Here is a 20287-nt window from a genome sequence, read left to right on the forward strand (position 1 = left end):
TATTTTTGTTAATTTGCTTGTGTATTTGCATATAATTTAGCAGATCGACAAATAATAAAAAACCGCTACGTAGACGAAAAATTACGCCCACGGTATATTTGACAGTTTTACCAATTTTTACCCGAAAAGCGTTTCTGTACTTTTTATACCCGAGCGCACTTGTGCACAAGGGTATTATAACTTTGTTCACATAACGGTTGTTTGTAACAGGCAAAACGAATCGAGATAGATATAGACAAATGTATACACAAATGATCAGAATGAAAAGAGAAATCGATTAAGCGGTGACTGTCTGTCCGTCCGTCCGTCCGTCCGTCCGTCCGTCCGTCTGTGCACACGATAACTCGAGTAAAAATTGAGATATCTTAACGAAACTTGGTACGTGAACTTCTTTTGGGCGTAGGACGGATGGTATTGAAAATGGGCGAAATCGGACAATAACCACGCCTACCTCCCATATAACGGTAATTTTAAGAAATACGAAAACTGCGATATTTTAGTAACTACTGAAGATAATTCACTCAAAATTGATATTTACAATGAGTTTTAGACGAAAAATAAGAATATTACAAAATTTTGGCAAATGGGCGTAGCCACGCCCACTTATGGTTACATGTGTATATCTTGGTAACCGCTACACCAATTTCTTCCAAACTTGGCACAGTTGTTGGTCCTGGTACAACATACCAAATGGCCGAAAATTTCTAAAATCGGACAATAACCACGCCCACATCCCATATAACGGTAATTTCGAGAAATAGAAAATCTTCGATAAATCAGTAAATATTGAAGCTAATTTATTGAAAATTGATGGTTGCAACAATTCTTTACCAAGCAATACGTTTATGACAAAATTTTGGAAAATGGGCGCCCACCACTTGTGATCACATATATGTATCTCGCTAACCGTTCTAGCAATTTGTACCAAGCTCGGTATGGTTATTGTGCTTGCCACATAAAAGCAAACCGTTGGAAATTGTTGAAATCGGACTAAAATAGAGTCCGCTTTTCATATAACGGTAAATTTCAGAAATGCTTGAAATTTCAATATTTCGAAATTTAAGGACGCTAATTTACTTAAAATGTATACACCCCGGCTTATCATGTAGCGGTAGCTTTCGGATAGGTGGAAAACATATATTTAATACTTGCGCCGGGTATTTAATGTTCGGCTCCGCCCGAACTTAGACTTTCTTACTTGTTTGTTTTCCTCTCTTACTCTTAGAGCAATTTTCTTTTTGCCATTTTTACAGGTTTTATCCAGAAAAGTTGAGGAACGAAGCTAATACTTTGGTCACTAAATTAACATACTAGCGGCAGATAAATCAAAATTTTATATCAATAATTGCATTAATAACTATATTTCTTGCCCGCATTTGATTAAAAAGGAAAATTAAATCAAATAGTTTTGATTATTTGAAACAGCTGACGAACGACGCGCGCGAAAAGTTGAGAGTTGTTGGCGTTGGCGTTACCCAACTTTGGTTATGTGAAGACTTTCACATAAATGCATGTATTCATATTCAGCTGTCGAAGCGACGCCAACGCCAACGCGACGCCAAAGTTGTATGTAAACGGGCATGGCTAATCATCTGTCAAAGCACACTTCAAAAAGAATCAGTCCGGCGCCTTCGTCTTGACCTGCGGGCTATGTCGGAGCCACAACCGCTGAACTTAAACCATAAATACGTGATATTACTAAGATCACACTCAAGTGAAAAACGATACATGAAATATTCGTTTTGATTGTATTGAATTTTACTGAATAAATCAATATTGTGGCGAATACTGCGGCAACACAAAGCGAACAACGAGATATAGCGATACGAACCGAAGCATTTGGAAAATCCGGACGAGGTTTCAAGGATAATCGTAACAACATGAATTGCTAAATATTAATACTTAACAATAGAGAATTAGATCCACATCAACTTCAATCATATGTACCATCAGCTTATAAATAGATATACCATGACGTGCATCACTACTTGGATTCATTTTTATTTCCTTTCATACTGCAGACATTTGTACTACTTTTTATGTTAGCCTAGGTCCCCATATTAGTTTCTTCTTCGTGTTCGTGCTCGTCTTCGCATGATCTTCGTCTTCGGATTTGTGCATAATTTAGCTAAGATTTCTGAAACAGCGGGCAACCCTCCTACATATAGTTAAGAAATGAACAAATCTCTTCTTAAATACGTGATAATGCTCCTAAATACGGTTTAGAAACAAAGCCTTTTGACCCATTTCATTTGATACCCATATGTTAAATAAATGCTTTAACCCTCTAGTAGGCTGACTAGGCCGTTAACTAAACACCTTTTTAGTGCACCTATAATAATTTTTTCTATATTCGTAAGGAACGATCTTTAGACAAAAATCGTACCCTTACGGCGAAGTAAATTTGAATCCGTTATGTCAATCCGTTTTATTTTAATCGGCAGTTGAATTACATATTGTGGAAGACACGGTTAAAATTAATTATTTCTTGTTATTTAGTAATTTCGTAATTAAAGAAATTTTTTCTTTTGAAAAATTTTGAAAAAGCATTAATCGGAGGTAGAAGCTCCAGTTAAATACAACGACTGCTTTATCGATCACATGGTATATTCATGATGTCGAAAATGTCGGTAACGATGTTTAACCGGCTGGTAGTGATAACCAGACATTGAACAACCGGCCCTAAATATTCAAACTAGGAATATCTTACCACCTTCGTTTCACGTCATATTTTAATATTTCATTTAACTTATGGATACTTTAATTAAATTCTACTTTTAAAACAGATGGCAACCCTATTCAAAATATTTTAAAACCAAAACCTTGTTAAAACTTTTTCGACTGACACACATATTGCGATACATATTTAAATTATATATCTAATTCCCTTAATTCAACTTGAATTTAATTTCTAAAACATATGGCAACCCTCTTAAATAAAGTTAAGAAAAAACATTGCAAACCCATGTCAATTCATACCCATACTTTAATAATTCTTTTGACTTATTAAGTAATTTGAGTTAATCTTTTTACACAGGTGGAAACCCTCAACCACAACCTCTTTCATATGACATCCTTATCAGGATATATATTTTAGAGGTTTACGCCGACATACTTTGCGGCGGCGGCGTGGTCAACTTCAAAAATATTCGGCAGCGGCGGCGACGCCGGCGCGTGTGGAAACGCCGGCGCTACTGCACATAGTAGGCCCCTATTGCGAGTGTCGACTGGCAGTAGAATAGAAATTTGTCGATCGAGTCGATCATCTTTTATTTTGCTATTGTGTAACTTGATCGATAAAAATTTGTACTATTGTGAATGGTCGATAGAATTGTAAACAGCTGTTTGTTTGTTTACATTTGTTTCTTGAGTGTTTTATTTACATCATTTTTAAAATAATTGCTTTTATTATAAAATTAAAAAAATGGACACAGTTGAAATATGGTTTAGTGATGAAGAAGATGATGCCGAAGCTAATAGATTAGTAGAGTTAGCTAAAGCAAGGAGGGAATTGCGAGATTCGTCGGATCCCTTGGACTTGGAAGGTGTATGTACATGTGTGAGTTTTATGAATAGAAGTTGCGTTCCCGATGCTTCACAGTTTTTAGGCTTTACATGATTTGCAGGAAAAGCTGTTTTCCTCATTAATAAACTTTATGGAAGTTTAAGAAATACGGTACGGTTAAGTTTTTTGTACAATGATGTTGGGTTTTTGTGTCCAAACGCGTGACCTGAGTTTAAAAACTTTAACATAACAAGTGTATTGAAAGAATTCAACTTTAATTTAAAATAAAGATTTCAAATTTCCGAGCACTAGTCAATTAATAAATTATGCAGTTTTTTTGTATAAACTTTTGATGTTGGCTCTGCGCAAAAACACTGTGGATGGCGTAGCCGGAGTTATATGCACAAGAAATATTGTATATGTATCTTTTCCAATAGAAGTGGAGCTTCCTACCCTACTCTTTCCGGAAATTCCTTTGCCTATGTCTTCACTCTCCTGCATCAGTACGAACAACCGCGCAAGTTGCCTTTTGTTGCTTATAATTTTTGATCTGTAATTCAGACACATACATGCATATGTATATTTCACAATTTTTTACAACTTCCAGTTCAATTGACTTACTTTTTATCCATTATAGTACCACTTTCTTATGTAAATTTTATAAACGCAAACTCCAACGACTAAAAAACAGCAATAGAAGGATGAGCGATTAAAAAGTATTCACAGTCGCTAATTGAGCGACTAAGCGACACTCGCAATAGCATCGATAATCGATAATCGCTTAATAGTCGTTTATCTACCAGAGAACGTATATTTATAGAGAAGGTCCAAGAACGGATCAGCGTGGAAACTGTCAAATACCAACAAAACTGGCGAAGCGCATTTTAAGAGCGGCAAGCCAGAGACAATCGAATTTTAACAGAGCCCAGCCAGAAGCAAAATAAATTTAACAGAAATTGTCTCATCAAAGCAAATGCATGTTTTTCTTGTTAGACGCGAAATGCTGACGGCTTTTTACGTTTTTACAAAGCTTTTATTGTTCTTTAAATTGGTTAATTATTTAAAATAAATACATGCATAGGTCGGAATATGTAATATGTACATATTGTGTACATGCATATGTATGCGAGATACAATTTTGTGAATCTAAAAAGTGAAAGTTATGCAAATATGTAGTATGCAATTGACAAATTCATTGGTGATTTGCCGTCGGCATTTGGGTTGAAAAAATCAACTTTTACTTTTTTACCGATTCATATGGTAGATGCTACGCTATTTTCAATGCAACAAACCGCAGTTTTCTAGCTGCCTTAGTTTTTCCCCAAATTCACTTTAAAGATTGACACGTTGACCAAAAAACGCAAATGCGCACTGTTTGGTGATTTGGTGTCGTCATTAAAAGCGAAGCAAATCGGTTTTTATATATTTAACGATTCTAATGGTAGTTTATAGACACGATATTTTCAATGCAACAAACTGCAGTTTTCTAGCTGCCTTAGTTTGCTCACAAATCCACTTCAAAGATGGATACATTGACAAAAAACGTACAAATGCATTGATTGCACTGCACGTGTTAATTTCAAAGTTGTTTTTGTCGGAAAAGTTATTTATATTGCGAAAAACTGTGCATTATCATTTTTCACTGCTATACTCGTATTATATATGAATAATGGGGCATATGCATAGTTAAAATAAAGCCGACACTAAAGTTAGTTACAGCTTTTTCACATCACATTCAGTGGATTAGGCATCTGTGAAAAAAAGATGCAACTAACTTTCTTCTTATTTGGGACTGAGAAACTTCAACTTAGAGTCGACTTTATTTGGTCTACGAATATGCCCCAATAGTTTTGGAGTCAAATGAAAATGCATTTCCCCCATGCATACGTATGTACATACGTACTCCATTAACTGATAACGTTTTTACATGCATACATAGGTATATATGTATGTATGTGCATATTACTGCCAAAATACTACGCACATACACACAAATGTACATATTTACAACTCACGGCAGCATACATCCATATGCACATAATTACGCGCATACTCAAATACAACAATAACTATTTCTTTCATAAACGCATGCGCGCATTTCTCAAGGCCAAGTAAATTCATTCATAAAAATAACCGCAGCACATCTCCCCGCAAATTCATCACCAACAAGCGCAACTTTGTCAATCCGACACAAAAATTCTAAAATCTTAAAATGAAGAAATCTCGGCCAGCCAAGTGAAAATTGGCAATTATTTCTCTATATCCAGTAAAATAAGTTATCTCGAATCTTGGCAATTTTTGGTAATTTTTGGTAGTTTTTGACAAAACACTCTATTTCTATGTTCCATACCAATATTTCAATCATTAACTAGTATTTTAAAGTGTCATTTTAATAAACATTAAATAAAAGTGTATGTTTTCTGCAGCAAAATACATTAATTTTTTTTTAATAAAATCAAAACTTGTAAAATCACAAACATATGTGGTTTTATCGGAAGTTCACAGATGTAACGTGGCAACTTGGCTCGTTTTCATATTTTTCGGTCCGAAATTGTAAAATTTTTGTCCATGCCGCGCCACAAATTTTGTACAGGTGGGTCAATGTGCCTTGAACAAAATTTATATATATACAAAAAAAATATTTTATTTATTTTTTAATATTAAAAATTTCTATACTTCCAAGCGTTTATAAAAATATATTTACATATATGCACGAACGATTTTTAATATTTTTCATCCCTAAGCAAATCTTCAGTACCATAAAAGATTCAAACACATCAAAGTACAAGCAATGCAATGTTCAACCTAGTGCTACTCCACTGTACATGTGTATATGAATGTATGCATGTATGCGTGTAAAAAATGTCAATTCCAGAAATTGAATAATTTGTGTGGATGGAAGCGGCTAGGGGAAGACGAAAGCAGATCAATCGTGTATACATATGTATGTTTATATGTACATTTATAAATGCATACATACTTACATTCTCATTTGGTTGTTTTTTTGGATGCATGAAAAATTTGGTAGCAGAAATAGGTAATGAAATGAAGTTTACAAATATGTGCTTTATAAATTTAGGTTTAGTTATTAATAAATTAGATATGTAAATGACAATGTGGGGGACAAATATGCACATGAGTAGCGAAGGTGCCACCCATCGAATGGCAACTTCTTACACGATTTTATTAGAAAAGATTTGAAAACTGCACTATTTCCATAAATATAGAAAATATTGAAAAATTTCTCAAATAGTTTCGTCTTAGATTAGCGAGATTTTTACAAATTGCCGGGAAAATCCGACGTTTACAGATTTTTAATATTTAAAAAAAAAAGTTTCCAAGTCGAAAATAATTAAAAACTTAATTATTTCCATAAATATCGGAAATACAAAAGAAAATCCTACAGACTTTCGACTTAGCTTAGGGAGATCTCTACAAAAAAAATTGAAAATAATTCTTTTCACAGTTTTGTTTTTTTATTCAAAAAATTTCTAAGTCCAAAAGGTTCAAAAACTTTGCTATTTCCATAAATATCGAAAATTTGGAAAAAATTCTCAAATAGTTTTGGCCTAGTTTAGCGAGAGACCTTAAAAAAAATCTAAAATGATTTTTTTTTTTAATCCAATACCAATACAGTTTTTTACTTGAAAATATCACAAAAATTGGAAAATGTTATATAATATTCTCAATTTATTTTAACGTTATTTGTACAAATCACCGAAAATAAATTTTTTTCCCTACAAATCTATTTACAAAAAAGGCTTACACCAAAAAAGTTTTAAAGTTGAAAATCTAACAAAATATCACAAAAATCGAAAAAATTCTATATAACATTTTCGATTTATTTTCACAATATTTGTAGAAATAACCGGAAAAGAGGATTTTTTTTTTGTCAAAAAATGTTTTCACAAAAAACGCAAACACTTATGAGAGTTTTCTATTTGCAATCATTAAAAAAATATCACAAAAATCGGAAAATGTTATATAATATTTTCGATTTAATTGCATGTTACTTGTACAAATCAACGAAAAAATTTAATTTTCTTACTAAAACAATTATTTTCACAAAAAATCTAACACTCCAAAATATCACAAAATCATCAATATTCATATTTAATAACAGTCCAAACGCTCTCGTGAGATTTAGCTCTGTTAATATTCTTCTTTTCTGCTTTGTATTTTGCTTTCGCTGTTAAGTATTCCAAATATTTGTCGCTCTTAAAATGCGCTTCGCCAGTTTAGTTGGCTCGAAAAATGTGGCATTCACAGTTCTTGGACCTTCTCTATAAATATACGTTCTCTGCTGCCAGTCGACATTCGCAATAGGGGTGGTAGATTTCAAAGAGCCATGAGGCTACTAATCTTATCATTCCAACTCGTCAGCGTTAGGCATTCGCCATGCCAATTATTCTATTATTATAATTCTATTTATTTCATTATTCAATTAGTTTTAAATTTAAATATTGTTACTTCCTACTTGCATTATAATGTTGAGTGTCTGGCGCTGATTGTTGGGCGAACAGGAGAAGGCCTGAGGTATATACATACATACACACACGTATCTCTATGTTCTCTACAGATCCGTATGTACTATTTAAATTTAAAGAAATAAGAAAAGTTTAAAAGTTTAGTTATTGGGGTAATTAATGTCGCTCTCAATAAATTTTTGCAATAATTTTATCAACCGTTATGTTAAATTACGGAGTTCTTACGATTTTTTGCTGATTACATATTGAAAAGAAGGTTGGTCCACTTTTTTCCAAAAGTTTAACCCATCAACTCGGACTAGAACGGGCCTTTTTGACCCACTGTTGAAAAAAATGGCTTATAGATGGTTAAAATTTCTACTAAAATATGAAGCCAATAATTGAGAATTTAGATGCAAAGAGGCCGCTTCTATTATAACTGTTACTTATGTTTTTTTTTAGTTACGCTATTTTTGGAAAAATAAAGGAGATCATATTCTTGTCCAGTGGCCTAAATTATGCAAAAAAAAAATAATAATTTAAAAATGTAATTTTCATTTCGTAAAATTGTGTTTTATACAAGTAGTATTTAGTTCCTTCAAACGATGTATTCAATGTACATACAACATGTAAATTTTGTACAAAATTCATTAGGCGCCAAACGCCGCTGCCGCCGCGCCGATATTTTCGTAACTCGTGGGGCCCGTGAGGAATGATAAAAAACGGTGGCGGCGGCGGCGTGGCTCGGCGGCGTATACCTCTAATACATTTCAACTTTCTGCCTTTATTTAAGTCGAACTTTCCTTTTGAAACAGGTGGCAACCCTCCTACAAAAATTTTGCGAAAAAAGATGCTTATGAAAAACTTCGGCGAAGTATGTTAAGAGTTTTTGACGCTAAAGTTTTTTTATGCGTCTTTTTTCGCCGTCAACTTTTGAGCTCGCGCCTTTATTTGTGTCTAGCGACGATATGTACGTACATACACATATATGTGTATTTAAAAACATAGGTTATTACAAATAAATTGGAAATGGCAACCGTGATTGTCATGGGCTCAAACTCGTTACCAGGGGGTTTTTGGTGTCGCATCTGATGTCAGTTGTTCAAAACTCAAAATGGCGGTACCAATATGGCGATCTATTAAAAAAAAATGAGTGGAGTTGTTCGAAACTCATTATCATAGGTTAAAACTCGTTACTAGGGGGTTTCTGGGGTCGGCGATTACAAATCTGATGTCAGATTTTGGATCCGCCCTTTTGAATTTTGAAAATCTGCTGACATCAGATTCATACACAGAAACCCACTGGTAACAAGTTTCAACCCATGATAATGCTTAATACATTCAGTACCAACGTTTTAATTTTAGTCATTTTTTAAGAATTTGATAACAAAATGGGATCCGCCATTTTGAATTTTAAAAATCGACTTCAGATTAATAATCAGCGACCCAGAAAAATTCCGTGTTCCGAACCAATCCAGCTATTCTTTTTCAAATTGATCACCATTTTGGATCCGCCATTCTGAATTTTGAAAAACTGGCATCAGGAGCATAATCAAAGACCCCAGAAATCCCCTGGTAACGAGTTTGAACCCATCGCAATTCTTAAAACGTTCAATCAACGATTTAGTATCGCAGTCTCTTCTCGAAAGCATATTTTCGGGCACAAGGCCCATTCTAACTGTCCAAGACAGGTATGTAATTAAGGGAATATTCCCCAATAATACCTGAGTAATTACACTAAAAACAACATTTTTAGCTGCACAATAACATGTCACGAAAATAAAAAATTTAAAACATCAGCGAACTCCAATTTTTTTTTCAAAATAAAAAAAAAGGTTTTTTTTTTTAATCCTGAAGTCGAACCCATTAGAAGAATGGGAGGAGATGAGAACTGCGTTTACCTTGTTCTGTTCCTTGCGGGCGATTGTTTTCGAAAGCAACAGCCACAATAACCACATCAAGAAATCGGTTGACTGGCAAACATTTGGAAAAACTTCTATTCTTGGGAAGTGCAACAAAAGAAGACTTTTTTCGTTGAAATATTTTATTGATAAATGTTTTCTTAAATAAGATTAACTTGTAATCTGTATATGTATCTGTGTAAATACCATTAACCATCAAACATACATATAGTTCTGCTATGTAACGGAGTTTTATTTATTTTCATTTCCTACATTATTAAGTTTTATTATAGGATTCCCAGAGGATGATTGAATTGTAATTTAAAAAAATCAATTTAACTTAATACGGAATGCCCAATGAGTACCGATTCGAGTAGGAATCGATACTTTAGGTCCGATATTTTTTAGGCATCTATATCTAGAGATGGGCGCGGGATAGCGGGACCCGCGGGACCCACGGGACCCACGGTACTGATTTAAAGTTGGGCGGTATCGGGAAGATCTGTAATGTTTTATTGAGACGAAAACGAACAGCAAAACAAAATAATCGGAAGATGCCAGATCTTTCATTATTATTTTTATTATTTAAAAGTAATTTGAATGACATGGACATTTTTGTCAACCTTCGATAGGTTTGCAAACCACGCCACATACGTTGAAATCTCCCCCGATCGGTTAAATTTGTTGTGCGTTTTCAGCCCGCTTTAGAGGTAGATATCGGGACCCACGGAGCCCGCGGTACAATTCTGAAAAACGTCGGGATGGGCGGGTTCGGGACTTAAAACTCAAATTTAGTCCCGTGCCCATTTCTGATGATATCGTTTCATACCTATTTTTGATAAGCATACCCGATAATTTCTTGCTGGGTTGGTATTGAGCAAACTTGATTTGTACAGTACAACTTAAAATAAAATATACCCTGTACTTCCGGTTTGTAGTGTGCGCCCTGTACTTCCGGTAGTGCATTCCACGAAAAATTCCAGCAAGTTTGACATTGCATTTTGAACTGACATTCTAATTTATTTATTGAACGTTTTTCATTCTCATAGATTCGCTACTGAGAAAGTTAAGAGAAAGCAAAAGTGAAGAAAACTCTACAGATTTTTCAAGCATTGCTTTGCCGAATTTTCCAATAAATTTGCATTAAATCTCCACAATTGGCCATAATTAGTATTGTAATCGAATCGCCAAATATATTTCTTCAGCCGTTTAAATAAAAGAGTTTTAAAAATGGATGAAGCCCGTGATGAAAGCCAGTTCATAGTGGACGACGTAAGCAAAATAATTAAGGACGCAATTGAGAACACCATCGGAGGCAACGCCTACCAACATGACAAGGTAAACAACTGGACTGGTCAAGTTGTTGAGAACTGCCTAAGTGTGCTTACTAAGGAGCAGAAACCATACAAGTATATTGTTACATCGATGATTATGCAAAAGAATGGCGCCGGTTTACATACAGCTAGCTCATGCTATTGGAACAACGACACTGACGGCAGCTGCACTGTTCGCTGGGAAAACAAAACTATGTATTGCATTGTATCGGTATTTGGCCTGGCTGTTTAAGACTCAACAATGATGAGCAATAATGAGCCAAAAGTATGGTTCCAGCCAGGGGAGGGTATAGACTTTTTAAGTGTTTTTCGCGGATATGTAAAGACGAAAAATTAAAGCAGTAATTGCATAAAAACTCGAAACAGTTTAGCGATTTTCCAATAAAATGTTCTGCAAAGCTATTAAAATTATTATATTATCACATAAATTTACATTGGCTTAAAAAAAAAGAAAATATGGTAGTTGTTTCTTTTTCTAGCTTCTCAAGTTATATACGATATAAATAAAAATTTCAGTAGGGCCTTATTCGTTAAAAATAAATACTACATACAAATTTGATTAGATTTATGTACGATTTAACATAATGGGGTACTGGTATACAAGAAGTACTCAAATGCTATATACATATACATATATAACACAATATGTGGATAAAAGAGTAATGTATATAGGCAGAATATTTTTTTATGAAAGTTTCGATTAAATGTATTTGAGCGAATACCTTATATTAATGCAAACCGTTTTATAGAAATTCCAATAAATGTAATTTTCGTTCTAACAGTAAAATTTTTGTGCTTGGATATTGCCATTTATTTTTGCAGCCACATACATAACTACTTAAGGAAGGATTAACATAAATAAATTCGAACAAAATGTGCACCAATAAAGTATTTCGTATTAGTTTAATTGCAATGATTGATTGCCTGGTATGAGTTATGGGATTTGGATTTTGGTCTTGACTCCTTCTATCCTATAGTTTCTGAATAAAGCAGAATGATGCTTTGCATTGATGCATTTGTAAAAAAGGGATATTCACTTGATTATATGGTGGCATACATATGTATGTGTGCCTACATATTTGGTTTAACTTTTGCTGGTAAGAGTGTAAATTTCTTAAAATGACGCATTGATTCCATTTAATATCTTCAATTATTCCATTTGACTTGCTTTGTATTAACATCCCAATCCGTTTACATAGGCAAATGCACATGCACATTCATTTCTACGTACATACATACATTTATATTTAGGTAGGATTCGTAGCATGCCTATGAATCATGCCGTAGTAACTTTTGGATATTGCTTTTAACTGTGTCTTCGTGGTTTTTTTTTGGCCTTGACCTTAAGAAATGAGTAATGAATAACAAATAAATATACATATATGTATGTATACATATGTACATACATACATATTTACAAAGCACGGATTTGAATTAAATAAGTACATATTACACCGGATACCCGGATAATTTTTTAACTTATGTATGTTATTTTATTTTTTATAATGGTGGTGTTATTTTAAAGAAACTTTATACTATAGTGTATTGCTTTCTACACTAACGCTATATATTATACCACCTATGTAAATTGAATCAGTGTACGCATTTAAATAGATGTTTTTTTAGAGGAATTATGTAGTATTGTATTGTTTCCTAAACTAAAACCATATATAGGTGGTATAAAATTGAATCAGTGTTCGCAATTAAATAGATATGTTTTTTTTTTAACTATACTACAGTGTATTGCTTCCGACACTAAAGCCAAACATACATTGGTGGTATAAAATTGAATCAGTGCCCGCAATTAAATGTTTTTTTTTTTTTAAGAAACGATATACTAGTGTATTGCTTCCTACACTAAAGCCATATATTGGTGGTATTAAATTGAATCAGTGTTCGCAATTAAATAATTTTTTTTTTTTTTTTTAAAGAAACTATATATATATAGTGTATTGCATCCACTCTATAAGGTCATATATTGGTGGTATAAAATAAGTGTTCGCAATGATATGGCTTTAAAACAGATTCTTATTTTAAATAGCAAGCCTTCCAAATGTACATATATGGTACGGTGCGCCGATGTTTTAATATTTTAACGCTGAACGAAACCAAACAATTATTTACTCTTTTAAAGAGTGCGTGAAATGGTAGCTTTATAGAGCTCTTTAATTACATTTTATTTTTTTTTGAATTTGGCCATAAGATAAGTAATTTTTGAGCAAAAAACACAACCGACTTGATGATGATATAAACGGATCTAAAGTATTAGTATGGAACCACCCTCGAGTTACCACCGTTCCGATGAAAAAAGAAAAAATCGAAATGCGACAACATAGATAAAAAAAACAACAATATTCCCACGAAATGGTAACCCCTTACTTTTTTGAAGTCGGTTAATAAAAACACCCCGTTTTTTTTTTATGTCACTTCACAACTATGTATTTATTTTTACATACCATTTAGCAAGTTATTTGTAGCAATATTTAAAAACTGTATTTACATATGCGTTTTAATAACGCTTCTAGTCGCATCGCAAGATTATTCTTACACTTATGTTTGTGGCAGATCACTTTCTCGACTTTCTACTTAAACTTCCTGGTAAAGTTGTAACTTTGCTAGGTAATCTCAAAGTCAGCAGATCTGTTTTTGGTGCTCGACAAACATTTACAATGTGGGCGAACTTCAGCAATTTTTGCTTTGAAACGCCTAGCTCTTGCGACAGCACATTTAAATCCACACTGAAGTTTTCGTTGATAATAGTAGCCATTACTATGAAATAACACAAGGCCTTTTCAGAAGTGTGTGGGGTGCGAGAACTAAAAAAAAGTTAAAATTTTACTGAAGTAGGAAAATAAATTAATTTCTGCATAATGTAATCTTACAAAGGTTTGGAATTAGGATCAGAAAAACGTGTGCGAACATCATTCTCTGCTTTTTCTGTTATACCGGAAAGTTCGACGGATTTCAGTGAACGTGCACGAGTTTTAAGCAAATTCAGCAAACAATCCATGTAGATAATTAATTTCAAATTTAAAAATCCCTCTGGTGTAGGAGTTCTATCTTGTATCTGTTTAACGCATTTGCATAAGAACTCTGATTGTAAGCTGTAAAGTAACAAAAAGTTATAAGAGCAAAATTTTCAGCAAGATTAAAAAAGTTACGGCAATTTGTCCACGGGCGTAGAATATACTACTTTCGACTCTTCATCCAGTCGATCAAGCAGTTCACCGGGCACAATATCGTGCACATTATAAACTTCTTCCAATTTCTTTGCATCTTTATTGAATTTTGGACGCAAAATATCGAAATTATGCTCCGTGTTTGGCTTTTCCTCAACTTGGCCATTTAAATCGGTCTCGCGTACAGTATTTTCCAAATCATTTCTAAGCACATCGACGTTAATCTTATTATTTTCTTGATTAGCAGCAAAACGCGCTGCTTTTCGACCGCCAAATTGTTTCATTAGGACCGCTTTAGTATGCTCAGCTGTCAAGGTTGGTAGAGGCTTTTGTTCAAGGGTGTTGTAAATGTGATTGCTAAGTGTAGCCTGCTCTATGGGTATAATGCGCACCTATTCAAATATAATCTGGGTTATTAAACGATATTAGATCATATACCAATAAATTACTTTGTTTGTAATTTTATTGCGCACGCAGATGTAAGTATCTGTGAGTGCAGGTGCTTCTCCGCCATCAACGACACCATGATAGATTTGGTCCTTGGCAGTGACCATTGCGACTTTTGCTGGTGATTTACCACGTTTTTGCAATAGCCGACAAAATTGGGTCGCGTGCTTGCTGACTGCAGCCAATTGCCCATTTTGGAAATTCACTAAAGCATAGTGATTTAATCAATATCCCATATAAAACAAATGATATTAATAGTGAAGGAATTCTTACGCAATGTTGGCATCGATGCGGTACGCTTACGCGCATATACTTTTTCAATAGTGGCCTTTTCTTTCATAACTTCTGGTAAAATTTAATGACACCGAAAAAGGCTAAACAAATGAACACTAGGTATGTCGGAAAAATATCGATGCATCGAAAATATCGATGTTTTGCTTCGATGCATCGAAAATTTTCCACTCGATGTATAAATAGTCGATGTATCGATGCATCGGTTATTTTGAAAACTTAAGGCGCTGGCCCAATGCAGGCTTGCTTTGCGCGCCTTGCTGACTTCAATTTGCTTTGATTTACTTTGAAAACTTGCTTGGCCGAATGGTGGCTTGGAACGCCGTCAGAGCAACCAGCTGTCTGGTTGAAAAGTCAATGTCTGTTCCCTGAACGTTAATAATTATTTCCTTTGCACCTTTTTACTATAAGATGTTAAATATAAATATGGAAACAATGACCCATTTTTATTTCATTTCGAATTACCTGCATTTTCTGTGACTTTTTTAAATTAACCCTGGCATTCAGTAAGCGGTCTCTAAGCACTAATAGTGACTTTTGGTGGTGAACTTGGATTTTGAGACTATTTGGTATTCAGTACGCTGTCTCACGTCTCTAGTCTCAAAAAACCTCACTAATTTGTCAGCTAGCTAAGAGCTGGTCTCAAAAACAAAAATATCTAGAAAAAGTTAATTGCTTTCCATTTTATTAAAAAAAAAAACGCGAATATGAAGCGAGAAAATTTTTCAATAAGAATTTCGTCAGAAAATAAACCAAAATATAATATCATACAAAAATATACATATTTTTTTTTAACATTAAAATCTAAAGATTATAAAAAAGTAAAACTAATTAAAAAAATGCTAAATAAAAAAAATACAAAAAATTGCTCTACGCCCGAGGAGTACTCGAACCCAGACCCTCTCGAACGGCATCCTAATGCTTTGACCACTCGGCCATTGCGATTCTTCGGGCGGCGCGGCAAAAGGCATACATAAACGCTATCAGTTGACTGTCTGTGTTTGTTTTCACCACACATTTTTGGTAAACTTTTTGTGACTCTCTCCTGCTGAATAGCCAAATCATCTCATGAGACTGAATTACTGAATCCCAGGGTTAGAGCACAACTCCACAACAAGTAACCCCCTGGGGTTACTCTGTAATACGATGCGAAAGAGAAATGCAATGCGATAGGAAAATACATCGTAAGTAATACCCTGTGTCGATTAATTATTATTTTTGCATGTATATTAATTTATAGAATTGACAGATGTATTAACAGGGTTGCATCGGGATGAACGCAGATTGGCTCCCGCTAACGAACTTTGAATTTTCTTGCAATCGAAGAGAGATATATTTTTGGTGGGCATTTGATCAAGGTATGCGATCTGTTGCGAATCTGTTGTAAATTTTTTATAAATGTCGCGAAAATTAAGAATATTGCCCTAAACTCGTAAAAGCCTGGTAAAAGAACGGTCAAAACTTATATAGAGCCCAGTTTACGCGCCTCGTAAAATTCCGAGGCAAATTCGATGCGTAAACGACCGAGTTAATTATTAAATAAATAAATATGTATATAGAATTTAAAACGAAGAGAAAAGAACTTAGGCCCAATTTCAGGTGGCCTATTTAAGTAGATTGTTGATTAACTTCAAAAATTCATTTTCAGATCATACATTTAGGGCCATTTACTCAAAGCCTATTTCATTTATGTCCGCCATTCCCCACACCGTACGATGGGCATTCGCATCGGATCCTACTATAAGCGCTTGCTTCCCATCGCCAGCCACTTCTACTAGCCTATGAAGCTCCCTCGAGGGTACGCCGTTGTCGTGGGGCATGTAGCAAGGCGCAACGAGCAGCGATTCATCGTAGACCAGCGTTGCCAACTTTTCAATTTCAAAAAGCACCAAAACTTGGAAAAAAGCGTTTTACCACACTAAAAGTACTAAATTTTTTTTAACAAAATATGCTTTTTTCGTAACAGTTCGTATTTACCAAAAGTAAAAAAATGGACAATATTCAAAACTTTTTCGCTCATAACGATTGAATAGCCTCTACACATGCTATTATGATGCATGCTTACGAAATAATACCAAAGTCCTGCACATGAAAACTAGTATATCAAGAGAAAGAAAAATCTAATCGCAACAAACGAAAATGAAATTTAAAGGGGAAGAGTAAGAAATGAGCAAAAAAAAAATTGTTTTTCATAATAGAACCTCAAATATGGCGAAACCCGTGTTTTTGGCACTTTGAGGTTAGGATATCTTTTGACGTGCTGGAGAAATTCTGCATCCAGATTTGGATTCAGCACCAAAAAATCTACAAGAACCGATAAATATTTCAAATTATTTCATGTTTCATATACATATATACATTTGAGAAATCTGAGTTCAGAAAAAAAGCACTAAAAAAGGCACTAAGCACTAAACCATTTCTTTGGGCGTTTTAATTTTCAAAAAGCACTAAATCTAGTGCTTAAAGCACCAAGTTGGCAACTATGTTGTTGACGTCGTTTAGCGTCACAACCGTCAAGTGCCGTTCTTACCTTACCATGCGTGTTGGGAACATATGTAGCTTAGTTTTCCGACTTGAGGCCAAAAACTAGGCTGCCCAAAGGGAGTCATGGTTCCTGGACTAAAGCTGCATCGTAGCCGGCCCCCTGTAAGTTGAGGAGAAGCTCGGCTGAGGCTATTTTACTTTTAGGAGATTTATTTGAAGGACCTTAAGCATTAAGTTGGATGCAGTGTCCAGCTCAGCCGTCCCCACGTTACGTAGGTTGAGAGACGACTGTAGGATCTATTTGGTGCTGAGATCCTTCTCCGCATATTCCAGTTTTATTTTGCGAGGGGTGGGGAAGGATCTCGCTGCGATCTACTATCTCGAGGTATGCCCCCTTCCATAGGCCTTGGATATCTTTCACCACTCCCTTTACCTATGCTGACCAGGGGTAATACTTACAACTTATGATTTGACGCCGCTGAACCACCCTGCCCGTGAAATGTCGACATAGATGCGTTCGGTTTCGCGTCCCTTGTCGCGAATAACGCTTCAATCAGCTTCATTTCCACTACCTTCCACCTCTCTTGCGTCATCTGTCCGAGCGGGCTATTGCGTTCGATGAGCGCCACGAGCAGATGTCGCTTGGCAATCAAATTGGCCGCCGCTGCTGCCTTGGATGTAGGGGGAAGCTGTATGACGTTTGGCCTCGCAGCCTCGTCTTTACATTTCTGTTTCTTTATAGGCTTTACTGCCTCTTCTTCCACAGACCGCTGCCTTTTGCTCAAGCCTACATTTTCTCCTTCTCCTCATTCTGGTTGGTCTTGTCGATAAGTCGGTCGCAGATCTTGACCGCAACTGTATATCGCGCCTTAGCCTTCAACCCCTCCTTGCTTGACCTCGTCCTCGGTATCTTCTTCCGTTCCGCGCTTAGGCTAACCGCGCTTTCCTGGCCCGAGTCTTTAAGGTATATGGCACTAGTGTTTGGCAAGCCGTGTCTGGCAGTAGTTCTACAATCATTTGAATTCTTTGGACCCTTGTGTAGCACATAATAATCTCTATATTCAACAAAAAAAAAAGAAAACAATCGAACCGCATGGTCCTTAAATATACGCAGTGAAATAGAGTGACGCTATGTGACAAAAATGAAAGTTGATTTCTTTTTTTCTTACAACATCGCAAAGTTCTGCGAAGTGTGGCTCTTTTCATGAAACTTGATTTAATATGATTTGGAGTAATTCTAGTTGTTTTTGGGACACGGCGGCGGCCATACAAGAAAAAAGGCAGCGTTTTAGAAATGGAGAAATATTTACAGCTACCCCTTATACACAGACAAGAAGATCCTTTAATTTGGTGAAAGCATAGCCGCAATGAATTTCCAAATTTGTTTACACTGGCAATGAAATATGTTTGCGCATCATCATCCTCAGTGAACCCAGAACGAGTGCATCGGGTAGCATTTATGTTGAAAATCGAAAGAGGTTGTTGCCCGATAATTAGGAAATGTTTCTTTTCAAAATGAAGGAAATAAAAAATTGTTAACTTTAATCAGACCTGTTAAATAATGATTAATAGTCATAATGATTATTAATTAAAGCTTGTTTTTTTGGTAACCATTTAATGATTAATAATCAATTATTTTCAAAAAAAAAATTTAATGAATTGATTCATTAATTTTAATTACATAACTGTTTTGTTATTTTTGATTATTTTCAGTTATTTTTGAAATTTTTTAATTACTTGATTAATATAATTACTTGCTTATTTTCAATTATTTTTGATTTATTTTTTTTATTGCATGATTAATATAATTATTTGATTATTTTGAATTTGTTTTTGATTTTTTTAATTATATGATTAAAATAATTATTTGATTATTTTTGATTATTTTTGTTTTTTTTTTTAAATTTTATTTCACTTTGTGAATAATATATTGTACAATGTTCGGGGATGAAATTTCTGTAGTTAATGCTGTAGTGTATATATATATTGTGTTAAGTTCATTATATGCTGTTTTTAGGTCAAAAGAAATATCAAAAATCTAAAATATTAATTTTGAAGGTCAAAGTAATTATTTATTCAATATGACCTTCAAAATGACCATAAAAAGTAAACTTTTTGATTTTTTATCTTTCTTTTGACCTAAAAACAGCATGCAATGAATTCAAAAAAATATATAAAATGATTTTTTCGGTTCCTGCTACTATAGAAAAGGATTCCTTGATGCAAGAACATCAAAAATATCTGTTTAAAACTTTTTAAAAAGTTCACCTCATACTGTCTTCAGCTAAAAAACACAAGTTCATCTATTTGGGAAAATAATTTAAAAAAATCATATAATTAGAAATAATCAAATAATTGAAGATAATCTAATAATCAAAAACAATCAAATGATTAAAAACAATCAAATAATTAAAAATAATCAAACAATTAAATATAATGGAATAATTAAAAAAACAATTTGATTAATTTTGATTATTTCTAATTATTTGATTATTTTTGATTATTTTCTTAATGGCAATTAATCATGATTATTTTTGATAATTATAAATAATAATTAATTATTAATGGCTGGGTTATGTCAGAAAATTAAAATAATCATTAAAATTACAAAATGCAAAAAAAAAGTAATGATTACACAGGTCAACAACGTTTTGTTCTAGGAAAGTGTAGGGTCATTTTC

At 34.1% G+C, this 20287-nt stretch overlaps 2 protein-coding genes across 2 annotated transcripts; one reads left to right on the forward strand and one right to left on the reverse strand.

Moving 5' to 3' along the window:
• The first annotated feature begins 10909 nt into the window (after positions 1-10909).
• Positions 10910-12097, forward strand: LOC118737876 (dynein light chain Tctex-type). Its single transcript, XM_036468678.1, has one exon. The coding sequence runs from the start codon at positions 11103-11105 to the stop codon at positions 11436-11438; it is 336 nt and encodes a 111-aa protein (XP_036324571.1). The 5' UTR covers positions 10910-11102; the 3' UTR covers positions 11439-12097.
• A 1550-nt stretch (positions 12098-13647) lies between these two features.
• Positions 13648-15187, reverse strand: LOC118738529. The gene is made up of 5 exons (XM_036469466.1): positions 15106-15187; positions 14835-15037; positions 14368-14777; positions 14089-14310; positions 13648-14022 (listed from the first exon to the last, which is right to left on the reverse strand). The coding sequence occupies exons 1-5, from the start codon at positions 15170-15172 to the stop codon at positions 13773-13775; spliced, it is 1152 nt and encodes a 383-aa protein (XP_036325359.1). The 5' UTR covers positions 15173-15187; the 3' UTR covers positions 13648-13772.
• Between the last annotated feature and the right edge of the window lie 5100 nt (positions 15188-20287).

The sequence above is a fragment of the Rhagoletis pomonella genome, unplaced genomic scaffold (genome assembly GCF_013731165.1).
Source record: "Rhagoletis pomonella isolate Grant_MI unplaced genomic scaffold, Rhpom_1.0 Rhpom_scaffold_00004, whole genome shotgun sequence".
Classification (NCBI taxonomy): Eukaryota; Metazoa; Arthropoda; class Insecta; order Diptera; family Tephritidae; genus Rhagoletis; species Rhagoletis pomonella.

Bases quoted from the DNA above. Each gene is read 5' to 3' on its own strand.
- LOC118737876 (XM_036468678.1), top strand. From the start codon at position 11,103: ATGGATGAAGCCCGTGATGAAAGCCAGTTCATAGTGGACGACGTAAGC.
- LOC118738529 (XM_036469466.1), bottom strand. From the start codon at position 15,172: ATGAAAGAAAAGGCCACTATTGAAAAAGTATATGCGCGTAAGCGTACC. The intron at 15,038-15,105 runs GTAAGAATTCCT...ACTATGCTTTAG, and splicing joins CGCATCGATGCCAACATTGC to TGAATTTCCAAAATGGGCAA. The intron at 14,023-14,088 runs GTAAGATTACAT...ACTTTTTTTTAG, and splicing joins GATCCTAATTCCAAACCTTT to TTCTCGCACCCCACACACTT.